Here is a 21,613-nt window from a genome sequence, read left to right on the forward strand (position 1 = left end):
GGGAGGAGCAGGGGAGCGAAGGAGGGGGGGAGTAGGGGAGGAGCAGGGGAGCGAAGGAGGGGGGGAGTAGGGGAAGAACGCGACGGGGAAAGACAAGTGCCAGGTGGGAGCAGGGGACGAGGAGGGTGAGAAGAAGAAGAATGAGAAGAAGAAGAGATGTGGGAGGCAGAGAGAGCCTGTGTCGAGCACCTGGACCCTGGGTCGAGCACCTGGACCCTGGGTATCCATTTCCAGAGACGAGGGACGTACAACCGAGACAAGAGAGGGCGGGAGAAAGACGGAGGAAGAATGCGAAAGCGCAAGAGAGAAACGGAGAGAAAGGCAAGAGACAGAAAGAGAGAGAGACAGAGAGAGAGACAGAGAGAGAAAGAGAAAGAGAGAGAGAAAGAGAAAGAGAGAGAGAAAGAGAGAGAGAAAGAGAAAGAGAGAGAGAAAGAGAGAGGGGGGGATGAGGGGGGGGGGGGAAGAGTCAAGAAAAAAGCATGATTGGGGACGGGTCAAAATGGCGCGGGGCACGGAGGGGAGTGAGAGCGGGTGCTTTTTCTCCTCCCCCCCTCCCCTGTTGGCGCACGCCCGCCTCAAATTGCAGGTGGCACCGTGCCCGACACACGGAGGAGGAGGGGGAGGGGAGGGAGGAGCTCGTAAAAGAGAGTTCGTCTCAGGACAGCGTCCCGACATCACCCCGCTGGCTCAGGGAGAGGGAGGGAGGGGGGAAACAGGAGGCAGTAGAAAAAGAGAGGAGGAGGAAAGGAGGCGGAGGTGGAGGCGGTAGAGAGGAGGAGGCGGCGGGGGGGGGGGAGGAGGGGGAGGAGGAGGAGGAGGGAGAGAAACGGCAGAGCGACTGAAGGAGGAGAGCAGGGGGAAGGAGGTGATTCGTTTGGAGAGAGGAGGACGGGTTGGGCAAGACTAAAGGCGGAAAAGGTCTCTCTCTCTCCAGCTGGTGTTACTCTAAAACCGTTTCCTCGGCGGCGAGCGAAAGACACACCCCTATTTCCTGCTTTGACTTTGACGCGTCCACATAGCTTCCAAAGAGACGCCAAAAAAAAACAGGCTGCCCATCCCAGACCAGTCGAGACCAGTCTGAACTGGGACAGACCAGAGCACCGGGCACACCAGACCAGACCCGGTTTAAAAGAGTGAGCAGTTCCTGTGGTACCAGAGAAGACAAGGGGCCCAGAGGAGCCGACGACATCAGCTGGGTCAGCACACACACACTCAGGACAGACGGACAGACGGACACTCACTGGCGGCTTTGATGAAGCTGCGTTGATACTGGTAGGTCATGAGGGGAGCGGGGAGGACCCTGTAGAACAGACAGACGAGACAGATACGTTGATACATAACATGGATTTATGCCGGCATTATGCATCTATCCTGCCCCTCTTATGTGTACATGTCTTAACGTCGTCACTGCAACAAATTCCCAATCAAATTGCAGTGCAAAAATATTCGTCATAGGCTTGCTTATGCTTAAAAAAAATTACATTTGGCAGCAAGTGCAGTAAGAACATTTGAGCAGGTAAGATTTCTTAAGCTAATGTGTTATTGAACACAATAAAGACACTCGATAACGAGGGGGTCCAGCTAGATTTCAAATTGGAAAACGAGACAATCACACTTTCAGTGTCCAGTTTTTTAGCACTATACATTGTCTTCTCTCTCCTATGCACTCAAGTACCCCCGTGGAGGACCTAACCCCAGGCCCCTCCTTCTGGGGCTGGGCTACCTGAGGTAGTGCTTGATGGCGCTGGTGATGGTCTTGATCTCCCACTCCGTACTGTCCAGCTCCACGTCGGCGCACGTCTTGGGATCTGGAGGGGGGGGGGGACGGGGGGGGGGACATACCAATACAGGCTCATCAGGTGTCTGCAGGTAACGGGCCTTAGCAGACGCCGCGTCCATCACAACGCGAGGACGATTGTTTTGGGTGTACTCGGTCGTGCGATAATCTAGCTAGAGTGACAGGGCATAGTGTTAACTCGATGGGTCGCTCTCCAAGCGAAGTCTCGTCAAAAAAGGACATTGTGTATGTATGACTGTATTGTATGTGTTTATAGCTGGTATCTAGACTGAGCTCTGCTGCGATGAGTGTGGTTGCGTGTGTGTGTGTTACCCATGGTCTTACCCATGGCTAGGCTCAGAAGTTTCTGGACCCTGGAGCTCACGCCTACAATCCGGTACAGCCCCTGCTCATTGATACCTGCGCGGCGGGGAGAAGGAAGGAGCTTACAGCCCTGTCTGTCACCCCTGCCATAGAACCACCCGGAAAACCATCCCGTCTTCATGTCCCGTTACCATGGCACATCTGGTCGGACGGGGGTCGAGCGAGAGAGAGACTGAGGGGGTAGGGAGGAGAGAGACAGGGCGAGAGAGATAGAGACAGACAGGGAACACAGAGAGAGAGGGAAAGAGAAACACAGGGAAGACAGAGAGAGAGAGAGAGAGATAGAGAGAGAGAGAGAGAGCTGAAAGCAGTGGTGTGCCAAGGCGCCTGTCTCACCTCTGGTCTCTACTGCGTAGATGAACTTCTTGACCACGTTAAAACCTATCACATCCAGCTGGGCCACTGACAGAGAGAGAGAGAGAGAGAGAGAGAGAGAGAGAGAGAGAGAGAGAGAGAGAGAGAGAGAGAGAGAGAGAGAGAGAGAGAGAGAGAGAGAGGAGAGAGAAGAGAGAGAGAGAGAGAGAGAGAGAGAGAGAGAAGAGGAGGGAGGGGGAGGGAGGGGGAGGGAGAGAGAGAGAGAGAGAGAGGAGAGAGAGAGATGGAGAGAGGGAGAGACGCACACACACAGAGGAACAGAAGAAAGGAGAGGGAGAGAGAAGAAGCCAATAAGTAAACAAATTAATTAATGCTTAGTGCATTCATTTTGCCAAATGTGTGCGGACAGCAAAAGCATACTAATGAGTCACTTACAGCCCTCTGTCTGACTGTCTCGGTTTAAGTTGTAGACCTGGGAGGGAGAGCGTACACACACACCACACAGTTATCACTGACACCACAACGTTTTGCTAAAATGCCGTGTCTTCTTGATCTTTGGGGAGCGAGTGTGTGTGTATACGCATGTGTGTGTGCGTGTCTTTGTGTGTGTGTGTGCGCAATGATGTGCACTTAGGCTCCTGCTGTTGACAAGGATGTGTGACACAGCACACACACACATTAGCGCCCGCTAATGCGGCCCTAACAAGCGCCGTAACCATAGCGACGTACCGGTTCTCTTCCGTCCATGGCCTCCATCCACAGCCTGCGATCTTCCTCCGACAGAGCCTGCATGGGTGACGACGCCGGGCCTACACACACACACACACACACGTCGTAGGCATTCGTTCCAGACACAAAACGTCCACGTTAAAATTTCAGGCCGTCCAGTGCGAAAGTGCCGCCTCGCACCGTAACAGATGGCAGGACTGGTGCGTGACGGCTCCCTCTCCCAATAACCCCGGGGCAGAGCCGGCATGCTAGCTAGCCACGCCGCCATCAATCCTGGGCCCGGCCCTGCGCTAGCATCTAATTACAGCCCGGCTCGTCCCTCGCTCTCCCCTATTTCACCGGACTGCAGCACCTCTGACAGTAGGATCACCTTCACCTGCTAGCACTCTTCTCCCTCAACCCACACACACACACACACACACACGTCCTCAAATAAAAACTCACTTTCTGGTCTGGTTTTTTTTGTGGGGTTTTAAGCATGTTGGGGGCCAACTTATAGGTTTCTTACTGCTTTCAAAAGGAGTACGGTAAACACACACACACACACACACAAAACTACTCAGAGCCAGGCACAAAAACGATAAATAAATGATGGGGACTGAGTGAAAGAACGAGTTCTCTCTCTGTCTCTCTCTCTGTCTCTCTCTCTGTCTCTGTCTCTCTCTCTGTCTCTCTCTCTGTCTCTCTCTCTGTCTCTCTCTCTGTCTCTCCTCATTAGAGGTCGGTGACATGACATAGCTCAAACAGTGCGATAAAAGAAAGAAAAAGACAAAATCCCAGAAGCGGCAACGACATTCAATCCGTCGTCGATCCACGGTCGTTCTCCCAGGACGGCCCGGAACTCTCCGGAGGTGTGCTGGGGCCTGCCAAAAAAAGGTCGCTGCAGGCCCACAGCGACACCAAATGCATGTGAGACAGCGCCTCCGTCTTCATCCACTATTAACGTGACGTTAGAGAGAGAAGCCAAGGCTATTTGCTGTGTATTGGGGGCTTTGAATGTGCAAATCTTCATTAAGCTCCACTGACCGCTTTCGCAGCCTTACTGCGGCGCGGCAGGCCGGCTCGGGGGCTCCACACGGTGGAGGACGAGACTAACTGCAAGCTGATGGCATCGTCTTTCCACTTTTTTTTCGGAGAGCTCCCTTTATTGAGGGAGCGACGCCTCTGTCGTGACTGGATGGCTGTGAGGAACCCAGTCATCGAGAACAAGGGGGTTGTTGGGTCTGGGCGTTCAATGGAAAGGTGGAGAGAGACAGAGAGAGAGACAGAGAAGGAGGGAGAGAGACACAGAGAGACAGAGAGAGAGAGAGAGAGAGAGAGACAGAGAGACAGAGAGAGAGAGCAGGGGGACTCACCTGTCTACCGCCTCCACATCAAAGCAGAACCTCTTCTCTATGGAGTCTGTCTTCCTGCGCGTGCAGGACTTCAGAGTGAAGCTATCCTCCTCTCCCTGCAACGCACACCCACAAACAAACACACACACACAACACACACTGCTTTAAGCCACGCACACAAATATCATGCACTCTGTGTCACACACACAGTGTACTCAAACACATTACTCTTTAGGACCCATATTACTAACGGCAGTCTTGACCCAGTTGATCCAACAGACACGTCTTAATGGGGCGCTCATTCACAGTCTCTCTCCCCAACTCACACTCTTCCTGGTCTAATAGCCGCCATCCCCCGCCTCAAACCCGGAGCATCAAACCACAGCTGAAACGTGCACCTCTCTTCTCCCCCTCCTCACCTCCCCGCCCCCCCCCCCCTCCCCTCTCAGAGTGCGTTTAGGCTCAAGCGTCGTGTCGGTGCCTAAGTGGACTGGCACCGATGCCACCCTCCCTCACTGCCAGGCGGCCCCACGGTCTGGCGTCGGCGCGGCGACGCTCGCGTCTCGCTGGGTTCGACCGCCGGGCCCCCGAGAGGGGCCAACTGCCGGCCAGCGTGATGCGCGTTGCCAGGGGCGACTTGCCAACGCAAACGAGGCTTATTTGAACATAAACAAGTTGAAATGGAGCGCTGAGAGGGCTACTCAGAGGGGCTGTGTGTGTGGGGGGGGGGGCGGTCGGCAGTCGGACTCACCACTTTCCCTCCAGACTTCTGGTCAAACAGCACCATGGTGACTCGCTTGGGCTCGCGGTGGTAGGTGCAGTAGTACTTGACCCAGGCTGACACGAACGAGCCTAAGAGAGATCGAGAAAGAGAGAGAGGCTGAGACAAAGGACAGCTCCCGCGACTGCGTCAGCCCCCCCCCCCACCCGGGCACCCGGGGTTTCCACGGTAACGGCACGCGCTCCAGGTTTCCTGGACTTGGACCGTCGCGCGCGAACGTGACGCCCTCGTCTCCGAACACATCAGCGTGGGTTTGTTTGTGTGTGGCGGCAAATCAAAATCGATTCGTCTGAACCCTCCAGTGAGGGGTCAGTGTTGACATCTCTCAGCTGTGTGTGGTCGGAGGTGGCCCTAGGACACTGGAGACTTCTGGCTTACTAACACCACACACTCACAGGTCAACAGACAGGCATGAGGTGACCCATGCAGGTGATCGACAGATAAACAGACGAGTTCGTAAAAAGAAACGCAGAGACCGTGAAAGATGGACCCACGGGTGAAGAGGCAGACAGGGAAACAGAGAGTAAACAGAAAGACATGTAACAGCCAGGGAAAAAGGGCATGCAGGTAAACAGGAAGTCGGGAAACAGACAGCCAGGTCAACAGGAAGACAGGAAACAAACGGGCAGGTCAACAGGAAGACAGGAAACAAACTGGCAGGTCAACAGGAAGACAGGACACGGACAGGTCAACAGACAGGCAGGTCAAAAGGAAGAGAGGTCAACAGACAAGACAGGTAAACAGACAGGCAGGTAAACAGACAGGCAGAAGAACAGCCCAGGCAGGTCAATAGACAGGCAGGTAAACAGACAGGCAGAGAAACAGCCCAGACAGGTAAACAGACAGGCAGAGAAACAGCCCAGGCACTGACGTTTCTCCTGTACGAACAGGTATCCCTCCATGGTGTGGGGGCTGATGTTCTTGTGCTCATGAGGGTTCTCCTTCATCTTGGTCATCAGGCCTTCCACCTCCGACCGTGTGCTCTCAAAGCGGTTCCGAGTCTGGACAGGCGAAGAGGGAAACAGGGAGAGAGGATAAGGTATGAAGGATTCGTTCTATGCCCGGGCATGACCATCTGTCATGAATCCCATCCAGAAAGACCAAAGTTGGGTCAACCCCCGGTTAATGTGGACCACGGGGGGGTAGAATATACGCTTGATGGATCTCAGCCCTAACGTGATACTGTCTTAAGTTTCTAACGGTTCAGGTTGTTTCTGGTTTCCAGTGTACTGTTATATCCCCCCAGAGAGTCAGAGCCTTCCCAGGTTGGAGTCACAGAATGTTCTGGAACGATCAGGTTGTTCTCTGTGTGGGGTGGTCTGGTGGGGGGGGGGGGGGGGGGGGGGGAGCTGGTGCGTCCCTGAGGCCACGGGGCGGGGGGGAGTGAGGGGGAGGGGGGGGGGGGGGTGGAGAGGAGAGGAGAGGAGAGGAGCCTCACGTTCTGAATGCTGATGGTGAGGTCTGTTTTGAAGTGGTTGAAGTCTTTGGCCAGCTCATAGCCGTGGTGGTAGTAGGTGAAGAGTCCTTGGAGGAAAGCCAGCAACTGGAGACAAATAATAGTGGGATGAGTTTAGCTGGAGGAAGAGAGTGCTAAAACAAACTGAAAACAAACTGACAAAGAAGACGTTTCAATTCCATCAAGCATTTATCCTTTGAATGGCAACATTGTCAGTCAGCTAAAAGTCAAAACGCTTACTAGTACATACAGTGCCCTCCAAAAGTATTGGAACAGTGAGGCGAATTCCTTTATTTTTGCTGTAGACTGAAAACATTTGGGCTTGACATCAAATAATGAACGTGAGACCAGAGATCAACGTTTCAGCTTTTATTTCCAGGTATTTATATCAGGATCTGATGCACAACTAAGACAATATCACATTTTGTTTGAATCCACCCATTTGTCATGTGATCAAAAGTATTGGAACAGATATACTTAAAACATATTTAAGTGAATAAGACTTAATATTTAGTTGCAAATCCTTTGCTTTCAATAACTGCAGCAAGTCTGTGACCCATTGACGTCACCAAACTTTTGCATTCTTCCTTTTTGATGCTTTCCCAGGCTTTCACTGCAGCCTCTTTCAGTTGTTGTTTGTTTTGTGGGGTTCCTCCCTTCAGTCTCCTCTTAAGCAGGTAAAATGCATGCTCTATAGGGTTTAAGTCTGGAGATTGACTTGGCCAGTCTAATACCTTCCATTTCTTGCCCCTGATGAACTCCTTTGTTGTTTTGGCAGTGTGTTTTGGGTCGTTATCTTGCTGCATGATGAAGGCTCTGCCAATCAGTTTGGTTGCATCTTTCCTTAAATTGGCAGACAAAATGTTTCTGTAGACTTCCGAGTTCATTTTGCTGCTGCCATCATGTGTTACATCCTCAATGAAGATTAATGAGCCCGTCCCAGAAGAAGCCATGCAAGCCCAAGCCATGACATTACCTCCACCGTGTTTCACAGATGAGCTTGTGTGTTTGGGATCATGAGCAGTTCCTTTCTTTCTCCAAACTTTAGCCTTTCCATCACTTTGGTAAAAGTTAATCTTTGTCTCATCAGTCCATAAAACTTTGTCCCAGAATTTTTGAGGTTCATCTCTGTACTTTTTGGCAAATTCCAGCCTGGCCTTCCTATTCTTCTTGCTAATGAGTGGTTTGCATCTTCTGGTGTAGCCCTTGTACTTTTGTTCATGAAGTCTTCTGCGAACAGTAGATAGTGATACCTTCACTCCTGCCATCTGGAGGTTGTTGCTGATCTCACTAACAGTTGTTTTAGGGTCTTTCTTTACAGCTCTCACAATGTTTCTGTCATCAACTGCTGATGTTTTCCTTGGTCTACCTGTTCGACGTCTGTTACTTAGTACACCAGTAGTTTTCTTCTTCTTCAGGACATTCCAAATGGTTGTACTGGCTATGGCCAATGTTTCTGCAATGGCTCTGATTGATTTTCCATCTTCTCTAAGACTCACAATTGCTTGTTTTTCACCCAAAGACAGCGCTCTGGTTTTCATGTTGTTTTCACCTCTGAATACAGTCTGCATAGACAAAACCTATCTTACCCAATCTGAACCTGAGTGTAGACATTCAGTGGTATTTATTGATTGAATAATGTATGTAATAGGACACACCTGGGCAACAAAACACACCTGTCAGTCACATGTTCCAATACTTTTGCTCACGTGACAAATGGGTGGGTTCGAACAAAAAGGTGATATTTTCTAATTTGTGCATCAGATCCTGATGTAAATACCTGGAAATAAAAGCTGAAACGTTGATCTCTGGTTTCACATTCATCGTTTGATGTCAAGCCCAAATGTTTTCAGTCTACAGCAAAAATAAAGGAATTGGCCTCACTGTTCCAATACTTTTGGAGGGCACTGTACGTCAGTGGTAAAATATTTGGGGGATTTATTTTGAGTTAAAAAAATATATATTTTATGAAACTCACAACCACTCCAATCTTAAAGAAAGTGCAATACTAATTCCAATTTAAGGTCAGTTATCACCACCCGAGTAAATACTAATAAGTCTGGTTAGTTATGTGTGCAGTAAGTAGGTTGGTAATAAACAAAAGAGGTTAACATGAGGTTAGGATGAGGCTCACCGGCTCCACAAACTCAAACATTTTCCTCTCCTGGACCTCCTGCACCTTGAACACATACTCCAGAGAGACCTCGTAGAAATGCTGCCGTACGTGGTCCACCTGACTGTCTGCCTGAAGGACAACACACACACACACACACACACACACACACACACACACACACACACATGCACAAAAGCACACATGCAAGATGCACAAACAAACACACACAGACAAGCATGAGGACTGTGAGCAATGTTCTGTGCTGACTCATTTGTGTGTCTGTGTGTGTGTGTGCTTACTTCATGGAGGTGGGACTCTTTCTTCTTGGCGGATAAGCTGAGATGTTTCTCCAAGACTGCACAGTACTTCTCTGTCTCCTTATCGTACTTCTTCCTGGCTTCCTGTAGAAAACAACGTTGAGAAAAGTCACGCAAATGTCTTTTTATATTGGATCATTATTCAATTTTTTTATATAAATGCATTATAATATATATTTATAATTATATAATATTATAAAACATATTATATGATAATTTTATATAATCATACAAATAAATTGTTTACTTTGACAATAAGTTCGGCTTTCGAATTGAGGCAATTAAATTAAATTAATATTTCCCTTTCTCTTTAGGACAACAGCTCAGACACCTCATTGCACCCACATCCAGGGTAAACCATCGTCAATATTAGCTAATTTAGCTTCTATATCTAAATCCATTTCTCTCCAGAGAACTACAATATACCCAAATAAGATTCTTCTGGAAACACAACTGATGCCAGCCTAGCTGAGCCAAGACCGGCACAACTCATAGCTGGCTGGTAAACAATAAAGAGTTTTGTAACTTACAATGTGAGATCATCCCAGACACAGACACTCACACACACACACACACCTGAGGAGGGAGGGTTTCAAAACAACAGGATGGCCAACATCACTACAGCATGATCTCATCCCATGGTGACCCCAGTCCAGGATGACATCATCCAGTGTCGTTATTCAACGGCTGTTCCTCATACTGTTAGTAGACAGAAGCTTCTAGTGCTCATTTGAGATCCGTGACTAAAAAAGTCAGACATGACATCATGTCTGAGGATCCTCTCAGTCCAGCTCAGGATCGAGTCTCACGAAGACCTTAAAGGTTCAGGCCACTGAAGTAACCTTCTCTTGTTATACCTATCCTGGCCAGATGGGGGCAGTATGAGCACAGTCTCTGAGGTCTGGCCTGCTCAAACTAAAACAGCCTCTTCTAACGAGTTTACGAGAGTTTTTCTGTTGAACAGATCAATATTACACCACCTGCTGCATGTGTAGGGGAAAAAAAAAATAACTACAAAAATGGTTTCTCTGATCAGAGGCCTGATGTGTCCCTGAACACGATCTGTCACAGAGCGCTGTGTCAGACAAGATATTTAACTCACAAGGTTAAACGGGGATTAAGGGCTCCCTTCATGACCCGAATAGAGATTTTTAATTCGACTCCTAATCACAGGGATTGTCAAATCACACAATGAGCTCCGAGGGATTATGTCAAGAGCAAGAAGGAGCGCTTGCCGAAAACCTGCCACGGAAGCTGGACACCCTGACTGGAAGAAAACAACTAAAAACGGAATTACCTCAGGGCCAGATTAGTGCATACTCTGGCATTGTGGTTTCTCCACTATTGTACTGATTCTCTACATTCCAGGCCTTCACGTTTTGCTTCATAAGATCTCCGGAGTCTGCCTCCCTAAGTTGTAGGCCTTCCGTGTTGTCTTAACGCTTTCTTTAGTTTCTCATATACATTCTAGATTTCGTGGCTCTGGGGGATGTCTGTATGTTTCGCGAGGGGTCCGTGATTCATGGTTCTATATCCCGAGGTTCTTCTGTCTCTCTATGTTTTCGAGGCCTCAAGGAGTTCACCCTGGTTCACCACCTCATCTACATTTAGTCCTTTAGCAGACGCTCTTATCCAGAGCGACTTACAGTAAGTACAGGGACATTCCCCCCCTGAGGCAAGTAGGGTGAAGTGCCTTGCCCAAGGACACAACGTCATTTGACACGGCCAGGAATCGAACCAGCGACCTTCTGATTACTAGCCCGATTCCCTAACCGCTCAGCCACCTGACTCCCCAGAGCCCTGGCATCTCTGTGTTTCTAAGGTAGTTCAGGTTCTATGTCACTTAGGGTCCCCTCGGTTCTCCTCACCTTGGCGGCGCTGATCTGCTCCTTCCGGAACCTCTCCAGCGGCGTGATCAGGACATCGCTGGCGTTCTCGATCTGAGGACGCACAGAGAGAGAGACGCCCGTTAGCACCTTGCTCTGCAGGAGCTGCTTCGACGGTTCCGTTCGACGGTGCGTGTGTGCGCGTGTTCCTCGCTCACCATCCGTGTTCTCTCGTCCTCCAGGTTCTGTAGGACTCCCGCAAACTCCTGCAGAGACTTGGCTGTGGGGAGACACCGACACACAGGGACGGAAGAAAAAGAAAACAAGAGCGAGAGTTGGATAGTTTGATGACTTTGCAAAACCTGCCAAGAGTGAGAGTTGGATAGTTTGATGACTTTGCAAAACCTGTCACTCGTAAATCGGATTAGGCTGAAGTATGAACTCGGAGGTGTTTTCAGTTGCAGTATTTGTTTCCTAAGGAGAGGCAAGCATGCTTCTGCTTGTTCGCGATCTGAACCGAGCCAGGCATGAATGCGCTGTTTCAAGTCAGAGTTTCCACTTGAAATGCCACCACCATCATCCAGAATTGACACTTCCAGGAGTTGTCTCCAAAGTTTCTAGCTTGGACTTTTGATTTGCACCATAAACAAGGGTAAATACCCGTCGACCAATATGAAGTATGAAGTTTTATAAAGGCACTTCGCATTTTATAAAAGGTGATAAAACTCGGCGGTGAACCTAAACACATGGGTTTCGAGATTTCTAGACCAGTTGAGGTCAGTCGAAGTTCTACTGAGTTAGAGTGGTGGTGGATTTTGGTGGGGGATGGGAGTGTGAGTGTGTGTGTCTGTGTGTGTGTGTGTGTGGGGGGGGGGTGCTTTAAGGCTAGAGACACACCTACTAACCAAGAGCACCATCAGAGCCTATTGTGTTGCATAACCACCATGTCATCAGCTCTCTGGGTCATGTTCGTATCACAACGAGAACCTGAGACCTTAAACACGTGAGGAGGAAGTGTTTTGTCCTGCTTCAAGTTTCGATTGGTTCTACTTGGAGCTAGGAAGTTGTACAACGCTGTTCGGCAAGGTTAGGTGATAATCAAACCGGTGTGGTTGCAGTTGCTGCAAATGTTGCCAAGGGTCAGTTGGAGATAATTGTGGGTGGAACCGATGGGTGCTGAACTGTTAGGTGTGGCCAAACGACCGAACACAGCAGCTAAGATATGCCGTTTCTGATGACTCGACTCTCTGTTTGTTTATTTTACTTAACAAGGGCCAATACACATTCATTATCATAAGCACTTGGCTCATTTTCTCAGCTCATTTTCATCTGCAGGGCCTGGCGGGTTGATGGCATATCAAACATTAAAAGCAAACATTCAAAAGCACCTAAGCACACAGGTACAGAACAAAACACATGAGTGCAGGCAAATAAGAAAACGACATCATCCAAATCATGACAGCAGGTTTGAGTGTCCAAAAACCATCCCTTAAATAGACCCGCACCAGTCGACGTTTCGTGTCGCAAAGTCGCGCAAAGGTAAACTACGGCAGTGAACGGTGGCCCGGCGAGCGACACCTCGACGTTTGCGATCGTTCCTCACCGATGCAGATCTCGTCGTCCGTCTCGGCGTCCCCGATGCACTGGAACTTGAACTCGTCGAGCGACTCGGCGAACTTCCTCTTGGCGGCGGAAAGATCTAGAAGGAGAGGAGAGTCACACGGAAGGGTTACATTTACATTTAGTCATTTAGCAGACGCTCTTATCCAGAGCGACTTACAGTAAGTACAGGGACATTCTCCCCGAAGCAAGTAGGGTGAAGTGCTTTGCCCAAGGACACAACGCCCCTGCCCTCGCCCTGCACCTGGCCGGTTGACAGAGCATCACAGTTTATTTCGTTTTTTGGGGGGAGGGGGTCTCTCTACAATCTCGTAGCGGTTGGAATGATGAAGCTCTACTCCTACATAATCAATGCTATATTCGGTGTGGATGCTACCGTTTTTTTAAGAGTTTGTGGCGGGGTGGGGGACGGTTGACATGCTTGCGTGTCAAAAGGGCTATAGAAATACATTTGATTGGATTTGATGGCTCTTTGCTGTACGGAACACTGACTACTGGGACTGTCTCACTCACACACACACACGCACGGCATCAGTGCAGCAGATATGAAACAGGCTGGGCGAGGGGGGTGTCCATTGACGGAGTGACTGGGAACGACAGGGTCGGAGCGGACGGAGCAGGACTGTCTGGGAAAAGGTCACTCCTTTCCATCTGGCAGATCATAGAGCCTGTCACCCCCTCATCCCTCCTTAAGCCCCTAACCTCACTCATCTCTGCAGGGTGTTCCATCCCCCCACACACACACACACACTTTCTCCCCCTGTTTTTCTCCCTTTCTCGGCCCCCAAACTGATGACAGCTCCTCTCCCTACAGTTGAGGTGATATAAACGTGTCTGAGTCAAGCCTCCGTTCTAGTCTCCTTCACCGTGCACGGAAGGGAACTTCGGTCTTGTAAAACTCCACCCCCCCACCCCGGGCGGGGTCCTCACCCTTAACCCCCACCCAGACCAGGGGGGTCCACACCCCACACCTAGACCTCCCTACCTCACCTGTGGAAGGCATTCTGGATAGTGGCCGCTGGTTCTGAGATTTGATTTGAATGCTATTTAACTTGCAGTGTATGCGCATGCTCCAGAACATACGCACGTCTAGAAAACTAGCTTCCAGGACATCCCAGAGAAATACACATTTCTTGAGAACTGTGGCTACTCAAAGAACGACTCGTTGTGATGATTCTCAGCGAGTGTGCAAACTGTTGGGTTTTTCCTTTGGCTTTGGCGTCAGGTTTAGAGCCTGGACTACAAACGCCAGATCCACTACAAGTGACAACAATGTGGTATTGAATAAAAAGCCGTGCGCAGTGTCACTCTGACCCCAGAGACTCTGCCAACACTGGCACCGGTAACATGCACAACCACCCCCCCTCCCCCTCCCACCCCTTCCACACCACTTTGCAGCACAGAAATCACGCTCGCACACACGCACGCTCCTCGCACCTTCAGAGCTGCGAGGCTAGCTGGATGGCCCCCTAATACGAACCACATTGTTGGCCTGACGAACTGCAGCCACGTAAACCGACCTCAAACGAGCAAAACTTAGCAAAACATCGGGAGGGGCCCTGGGGGGAGGGGGGTGTGTGTGGGGGGGGGATGGGCAGCTCTGGTGGAGATCTCCCGTGGGACAGACACCTTGACATATCCGCGCGCTCCAAGCGAGCGAGGGCTTATCTGTGACCTCCAGTGAACTGATAGGGGGGGGGGTGTCTCTCGTAAGCCTACGGGGTATGGGACTGCTACAATGTGCGTTTCCACGGACGCCAGGTTACCTCAGACACACAGCCGGCAGTGTGTGTCCTTGGAGACCGGAGGAAACAGAGCAAGGGTAGAGGCCCGGCGGGGTCTAAAAATAAGTGACCGCATTGACACCTCTCCTCTCGGGCCAACACACAATGACACACACACACATAAACACACGACGCTCGCGCACAACGGTGCCACGCCGCTCCCCCCCCCCCCCCCCCGGGGGGTAGGTCGAGAGGCGTTGGCCAATCGAGAGCCTGGCAGCCTGGTTCAACCAGGAAGTAGCTGAGCTAAGGCAGCCGGGCCGAACACCACGTGACATCGCAGTGTGGGGAGACGGAGGGATAACAGTGGAGGAGCTGTAAAGTGTGTTTTTGCGTGCGTGTGCGTGTGTGTGGGTGGGTGGGTGGCGGAGCGAGACATGGCTAAATGTTATCATAGCGTCTAAGATTTCAGCTGCTGAGGGATCGTGGGACGTCCAGTGCACCATTAATACTACAATTACTCACTAGCAGGATCAAACTTAATGTGAGTGTGTGTGTGTGTGTGATCATTTTAACAGCCCCTGTCCCGTGACCACAGCATGGACCTCTCGGTGGCTGAGACACACACACACACACAGAGGAAGAAACACAAGAGACACACACACACACACAGAGGAAGAAACACAAGAGACACACACACACACACAGAGGAAGAAACACAAGAGACACACACACACACACAGAGGAAGAAACACAAGAGACACACACACACACACAGAGGAAGAAACACAAGAGACACACACACACACACAGAGGAAGAAACACAAGAGACACACACACACACACAGAGGAAGAAACACAAGAGACACACACACACACACAGAGGAAGAAACACAAGAGACACACACACACACACAGAGGAAGAAACACAAGAGACACACACACACAGAGGAAGAAACACAAGAGACACACACACACACACACACAGAGGAAGAAACACAAGAGACACACACACACACACAGAGGAAGAAACACAAGAGACACACACACACACACAGAGGAAGAAACACAAGAGACACACACACACACACAGAGGAAGAAACACAAGAGACACACACACACACACAGAGGAAGAAACACAAGAGACACACACACACACACACAGAGGAAGAAACACAAGAGACACACACACACACACAGAGGAAGAAACACAAGAGACACACACACACACACAGAGGAAGAAACACAAGAGACACACACACACACACAGAGGAAGAAACACAAGAGACACACACACACACACAGAGGAAGAAACACAAGAGACACACACACACACACAGAGGAAGAAACACAAGAGACACACACACACACACAGAGGAAGAAACACAAGAGACACACACACACACACAGAGGAAGAAACACAAGAGACACACACACACACACACAAGAGACACACACACACACACACAGAAGAAACACAAGAGACACACACACACACACAGAGGAAGAAACACAAGAGACACACACACACACACAGAGGAAGAAACACAAGAGACACACACACACACACAGAGGAAGAAACACAAGAGACACACACACACACACAGAGGAAGAAACACAAGAGACACACACACACACACAGAGGAAGAAACACAAGAGACACACACACACACACAGAGGAAGAAACACAAGAGACACACACACACACACAGAGGAAGAAACACAAGAGACACACACACACACACACAGAGGAAGAAACACAAGAGACACACACACACACACAGAGGAAGAAACACAAGAGACACACACACACACACAGAGGAAGAAACACAAGAGACACACACACACACACAGAGGAAGAAACACAAGAGACACACACACACACACAGAGGAAGAAACACAAGAGACACACACACACACACAGAGGAAGAAACACAAGAGACACACACACACAGCACAAAGGGAATCTTTAATGAGCTGGAGTCAGGGTAGCGGCACTGCACTTCAAAACACACGCTCACGCTCACAGATGCACGCACGCACGCACACGCTCACGTCACAGAAGTGGCCCTGTAGCCCATATGAACAGGATATCCATGCAGCGAACGCCAGAATCACCGTCTTTGTTAGACATTTCATCGGAATAGAAACACCATTCATGTCGGAAGACAAAGGCAGATTTGAGTCACACGGCGTTGGTCTAATTCCTGATTTGACCCAGGGCGGCTAAGGAACCAGACCTAGGGTAGCGGCTCTGACAGGGCCGGGTGGAGCACAGCAGAGGCGAGGCCCAGTTAGACAGCACCTCTGACAGGCCTGGTTGGAACAGCGACTGAAGGCCCAGGGACAACAGCAGCCCTTGAGCTGCGCTAGCTGGAACTAGCTACCAGTGCGAAGGCCGCTCTGCTTTGGGCTAGCTGGAACTAGCTACCAGTGCGAAGGCCACTCTGCTTTGGGCTAGCTGGAACTAGCTACCAGTGCGAAGGCCGCTCTGCTTTGGGCTAGCTGGAACTAGCTACCAGTGCGAAGGCCGCTCTGCTTTGGGCTAGCTGGAACTAGCTACCAGTGCGAAGGCCGCTCTGCTTTGGGCTAGCTGGAACTAGCTACCAGTGCGAAGGCCGCTCTGCTTTGGGCTAGCTGGAACTAGCTACCAGTGCGAAGGCCGCTCTGCTTTGGGCTAGCTGCGTAGAGGAGGCTGCATTGGTTTATAGGCTTATAGGGCTCTCTACTTATGGGGCTTTTGCTTGTGTTTTAGTGATGTCGGTTCGCGGACTAGCAGTCAGTCCTCGTTCGACCTGCTGTCCGTTTGAGCCCCTCGGAGATTCCACTTCTCTCCTGAGCACACGCCCGCGCTGTAGTCTCTTTATGCGGGGGGGGGGGGGGGGGGGCTGTGTGTGTGTGTGTTGGTGTGTGTGTGTTGGCGTGTGTGTGTGTTGGCGTGTGTGTGTGTTGGCGCGTGTGTGTGTGTTGGCGTGTGTGTGTGTTGGCGTGTGTGTGTGTTGGCGTGTGTGTGTGTGTTGGCGTGTGTGTGTGTGTTGGCGTGTGTGTGTGTGTTGGCGTGTGTGTGTGTTGGCGTGTGTGTGTGTTGGCGTGTGTGTGTGTGTGTTGGCGTGTGTGTGTGTGTTGGCGTGTGTGTGTGTTGGCGTGTGTGTGTGTTGGCGTGTGTGTGTGTTGGCGTGTGTGTGTGTTGGCGTGTGTGTGTGTTGGCGTGTGTGTGTGTTGGCGTGTGTGTGTGTTGGCGTGTGTGTGTGTTGGCGTGTGTGTGTGTTGGCGTGTGTGTGTGTTGGCGTGTGTGTGTGTGTGGCGTGTGTGTGTGTTGGCGTGTGTGTGTGTTGGCGTGTGTGTGTGTTGGCGCGTGTGTGTGTTGGCGCGTGTGTGTGTTGGCGCGTGTGTGTGTTGGCGCGTGTGTGTGTTGGCGCGTGTGTGTGTTGGCGCGTGTGTGTGTTGGCGTGTGTGTGTGTGTTGGCGTGTGTGTGTGTTGGCGTGTGTGTGTGTTGGCGTGTGTGTGTGTTGGCGTGTGTGTGTGTTGGCGTGTGTGTGTGTTGGCGTGTGTGTGTGTGTTGGCGTGTGTGTGTGTTGGCGTGTGTGTGTGTTGGCGTGTGTGTGTGTTGGCGTGTGTGTGTTGGCGTGTGTGTGTGTTGGCGTGTGTGTGTGTTGGCGTGTGTGTGTGTTGGCGTGTGTGTGTGTTGGCGTGTGTGTGTTGGCGTGTGTGTGTGTGTTGGCGTGTGTGTGTGTTGGCGTGTGTGTGTGTTGGCGTGTGTGTGTGTTGGCGTGTGTGTGTGTTGGCGTGTGTGTGTGTGTTGGCGTGTGTGTGTGTTGGCGTGTGTGTGTGTTGGCGTGTGTGTGTGTTGGCGTGTGTGTGTGTTGGCGTGTGTGTGTGGGGGGGGGGGGGGGGGGGGGGGTGTTGGAGGGATGGTGGTGGTGGGGAAGTTAGTCTAGTCCAGAATATCAAGACACAAAACTGAGAAAGGGGAGGAGGGAAAAAAGAGGAAGCAGTCAGAGACAAACAGGAAGTAGAAGGGGAAAGAAAGAGCGATGACTTCCTTCCGAGAGTGTATGGGTGACCCCAGGGTCAACAGGAAGTCAGCCTTTGGACGTCATTCCTCTATTCTGCCCTGTCAGCTTCACACACACACACACACGTACTTTGTTGAATATGTATGTGTGCAAATACAAATACATACATACAGTACTGTGCAAAAGTCTCTGGCAAAAGGCTATTAGGCTAAACTACCAAGGAACCTAGTAATCTACTCATACCAGAGCGTCTTTGGTCTGGTTCAGAGTTAACGCTACATCCTCGGAGGTGATTCAGTTTAGCCCTCCCCACTAAAGTGATCCCTCGCTCAGTTGGGATGTAATATGATAATCCTACCCAGACTAGACTGTATAATCTGGACAAAGGTAGTCTTGCATGGCTGGATTTTTTACTGGCGCTTTATGTTGCGTTCATAATCTAATCCTGAAGTGTCCCCCCCCCCCCCTCTCCCTCTGACCATGCAGATGCCCTTTATGGAGTGTGTGGATCCTAGGGTGTGTATTAGTGTGTGTTTTTCTGTGTCACCCATGTACAGTGGAAGGGGAGAGGAGAAGGGGGAGGGAGAGGACAGAACGCCCAACCAGCTCTGCCTCTGGATCCCCCCATGCCATCACCTCGACCCTGCTTCCCTTGTCCACTAGAACACACACGCACACACACACACACGCATAAATGACACCCTGCTCAAGGCAACACCGACCCAGAACCAACCCAAATTCACACACACACACAAATGTCGATTTCCGCATACCTCTCAATCACACGCTAATTACTGCCACTTGTGTATATATCCCCCGCTTGTGCTTTTAGTGCTGCGTAAGGCCCAGGCCTGGTGTGCTCTCTGCCCCCCCCCGACAGACAGGGGGAGGGAAGGAGAGGTCACAGTGCGACAGGCAGACTGACAAAGGAAGAGACTGCACGACTCACCAGAGAAGGGGAGGGGGGAAATAGCCTGAATGTTCCTTTACACAAAGGGTTCGAGAGAGGGAGCCGTGTCTAGATGGGCCTATTCTTTACATGAACTGAATGGTCGCACTGTAAAGGCTCACAGGGATGGCCTTAACACCCCCCCCCTCCTCTCTCTCTCTTTCTCTCTCTCCACCACCCGACACCCCCATACACACACACACACACACACACACAAACACACTCACTCTCTCTGTCTCTATTAATTCGCACTCTATATTTGAATCCAGTTCATCGTCGGTTCTATTCCTCAGCTCCCGGAACTTTCCGCAGGGCGTGGCAATCTCCGAGGGAGCACAAGAGGGTGTGACTTCACACGCACACGCACGACACACCCTTAGAGCTAGCAGACAAATATACAAGTGTGTGCAGGCCAGGCAAGCGAACACATGCATGAACACAGAGTTACAGAACGACTCGGCTCAGTAAAAAATGAAATGCCTGAATGCTTCACATTGCGTGTGCGCTATTATGTTCTCCTGGTAGGCCCCGGAAACCTGGCCTTGGTATAGGGTAAACACACACACACACACACAAAACACACACACATACCCACACTGGAAACATGGCCTTTGTCTGTCTTTAACAGCTGGCTTTCATAACATCTGCATGTGTCAGCGAAGGCATGGAAGTGGGATTTCTGTCAGGGTATGTGTGTGTACTGTACGTGTGTACTGTATGTGTGTGTTATAAAACGTTGACAGAGGGGCCGTATGGGAACATGAGGTCACACCCCACTTGCCTCCTCCCCCCCTCCCCCCCCCCCACCCCAAAAACACACACTCTTGCCCTTCCGGACTGACCAGAACATTGCAGAGGAGCATTGCTGAGGAGCACTGTGTTTAAAGAGAGATAACACTGGGGCTGTCCTTGCTAACAGCTGACGTCCGTGCCTCGCACGCCATAGTCGTCTTCCAGACCAGAGTAGGCCAGGGAGCCTCAACTTTACAGTTTAACCACAAGCACAGGTCACCAGGCAACAACAAAAGACGACGCCGAAGAAGACCGATCGACCGAGCGGGGAGACGTGCTAACACGCCGAGGAGCGCCCGAGTCCCAGAGGGTTTTCCCCCCCTTTTCTTCTTCTTCCCCAGTCTTACTTTCCCCGAGCTCTTTTCTATGCAGTCTTTTCTCTACCGTCCCAGGACAGGGCCTTGTCAACGTTCGGCCGCATAGCTCCGGTGTCCTAGCAACGGGGCCACAAAAAAAAAGCGCTGCTCTGGCGAGAAGCAGGAAAAAGACGGGCTGTTCTCGCTCGCCCTCTTCCTTCCAGCCTCTCTTTCTCTGGGTTTCTCTCTCTCTCCCTCTCCCTGCCCCCAGAGCTGGCAGACAGGGGAGGTGTTCCACACAGTTTTGGCTCGGCCTCGACTGACGCTGACACAGCACCGGGCCGACCGAGAGCCCGCTCGGGCTGAAGACGGGACTCGCGGCATGGGGACCCTCTAACGGAGGCCGTCGTGAAAATAGGCAGCGGGCTCGCTTCGTGTGGCTCCCGCAAAAGATCCACGACGCGGGAGGTAGCCTGGACGTTTCGTGTCGGAACAGTCACGACCGGCCCCTCGAGAGGTTCCCTCCGAAACGAGAGAAATGTTTCGAGCAAAAGATTTGGAAAAAATTAAAGGTTGGAGGGAGGGAGGGAGGGACAGTGAAAGGAATCAGGCAGAAAGAGAGGGAAAAAACGGATCTGTTAAAAGGCAGAGACAGTGTCTGGCGTAAGCCAAACATGAGTGGATCATCACAAAGTCGTTTTCCTGCTGTTTAGAGATGTGGAGCTCCGGCTGGACGTTTTCACAGGTCCGCCCTGGCCTGGCTGCTACTCACCAAAGGAAACAAAAGCCTGCATCCAACATGACTTCTCACAAGTCACCCGCAGTTTGGTCAACTACTCTGCACACTTCCGTATAAAACCAGTTCTACTGTCCACATGAACACCAGACTAAACCCAGTTCTTTATTACTATTTTTACTTCATCCAGAATGAAATAGCAGATCATCAAGAACCAGAAGTGCACAGTTCTAATAGTATTTCAGTAGTTGATTCCAGGGAACAGTCTGTATTTCACCAGACACAGTGGAACATCACATAACTACAGTAGTACATCATTCTTATGACAGGACAGGGACAATGCCTCAAGTGCAACATACAAAGAATGTCATAGGTGCCGACACTAGGAAAGGGCTTCCACACAAACCTTTCTTGCTTTCCATGTTGTCCAGAAACCTTTAC

The 21,613-nt window shown here is 50.8% G+C and overlaps 1 protein-coding gene across 1 annotated transcript in view; it reads right to left on the minus strand.

Moving 5' to 3' along the window:
- The window catches only part of LOC124489153 (rho GTPase-activating protein 26-like), a 42,121-nt gene that overhangs the window by 10,337 nt on the left and 10,171 nt on the right, over positions 1–21,613 (minus strand). The window contains 16 exon segments of the mRNA XM_047051823.1: positions 1,245–1,303; positions 1,727–1,811; positions 2,126–2,200; positions 2,501–2,566; positions 2,915–2,951; positions 3,209–3,271; positions 3,273–3,288; positions 4,564–4,658; positions 5,294–5,394; positions 6,195–6,324; positions 6,762–6,866; positions 8,914–9,024; positions 9,195–9,296; positions 11,081–11,152; positions 11,257–11,318; positions 12,642–12,737. Of these exon segments, the coding sequence (XP_046907779.1) occupies positions 1,245–1,303; positions 1,727–1,811; positions 2,126–2,200; positions 2,501–2,566; positions 2,915–2,951; positions 3,209–3,271; positions 3,273–3,288; positions 4,564–4,658; positions 5,294–5,394; positions 6,195–6,324; positions 6,762–6,866; positions 8,914–9,024; positions 9,195–9,296; positions 11,081–11,152; positions 11,257–11,318; positions 12,642–12,737 (1,275 nt within the window).

This window comes from Hypomesus transpacificus, unplaced genomic scaffold (genome assembly GCF_021917145.1).
Source record: "Hypomesus transpacificus isolate Combined female unplaced genomic scaffold, fHypTra1 scaffold_181, whole genome shotgun sequence".
In the NCBI taxonomy this organism is placed as follows: Eukaryota; Metazoa; Chordata; class Actinopteri; order Osmeriformes; family Osmeridae; genus Hypomesus; species Hypomesus transpacificus.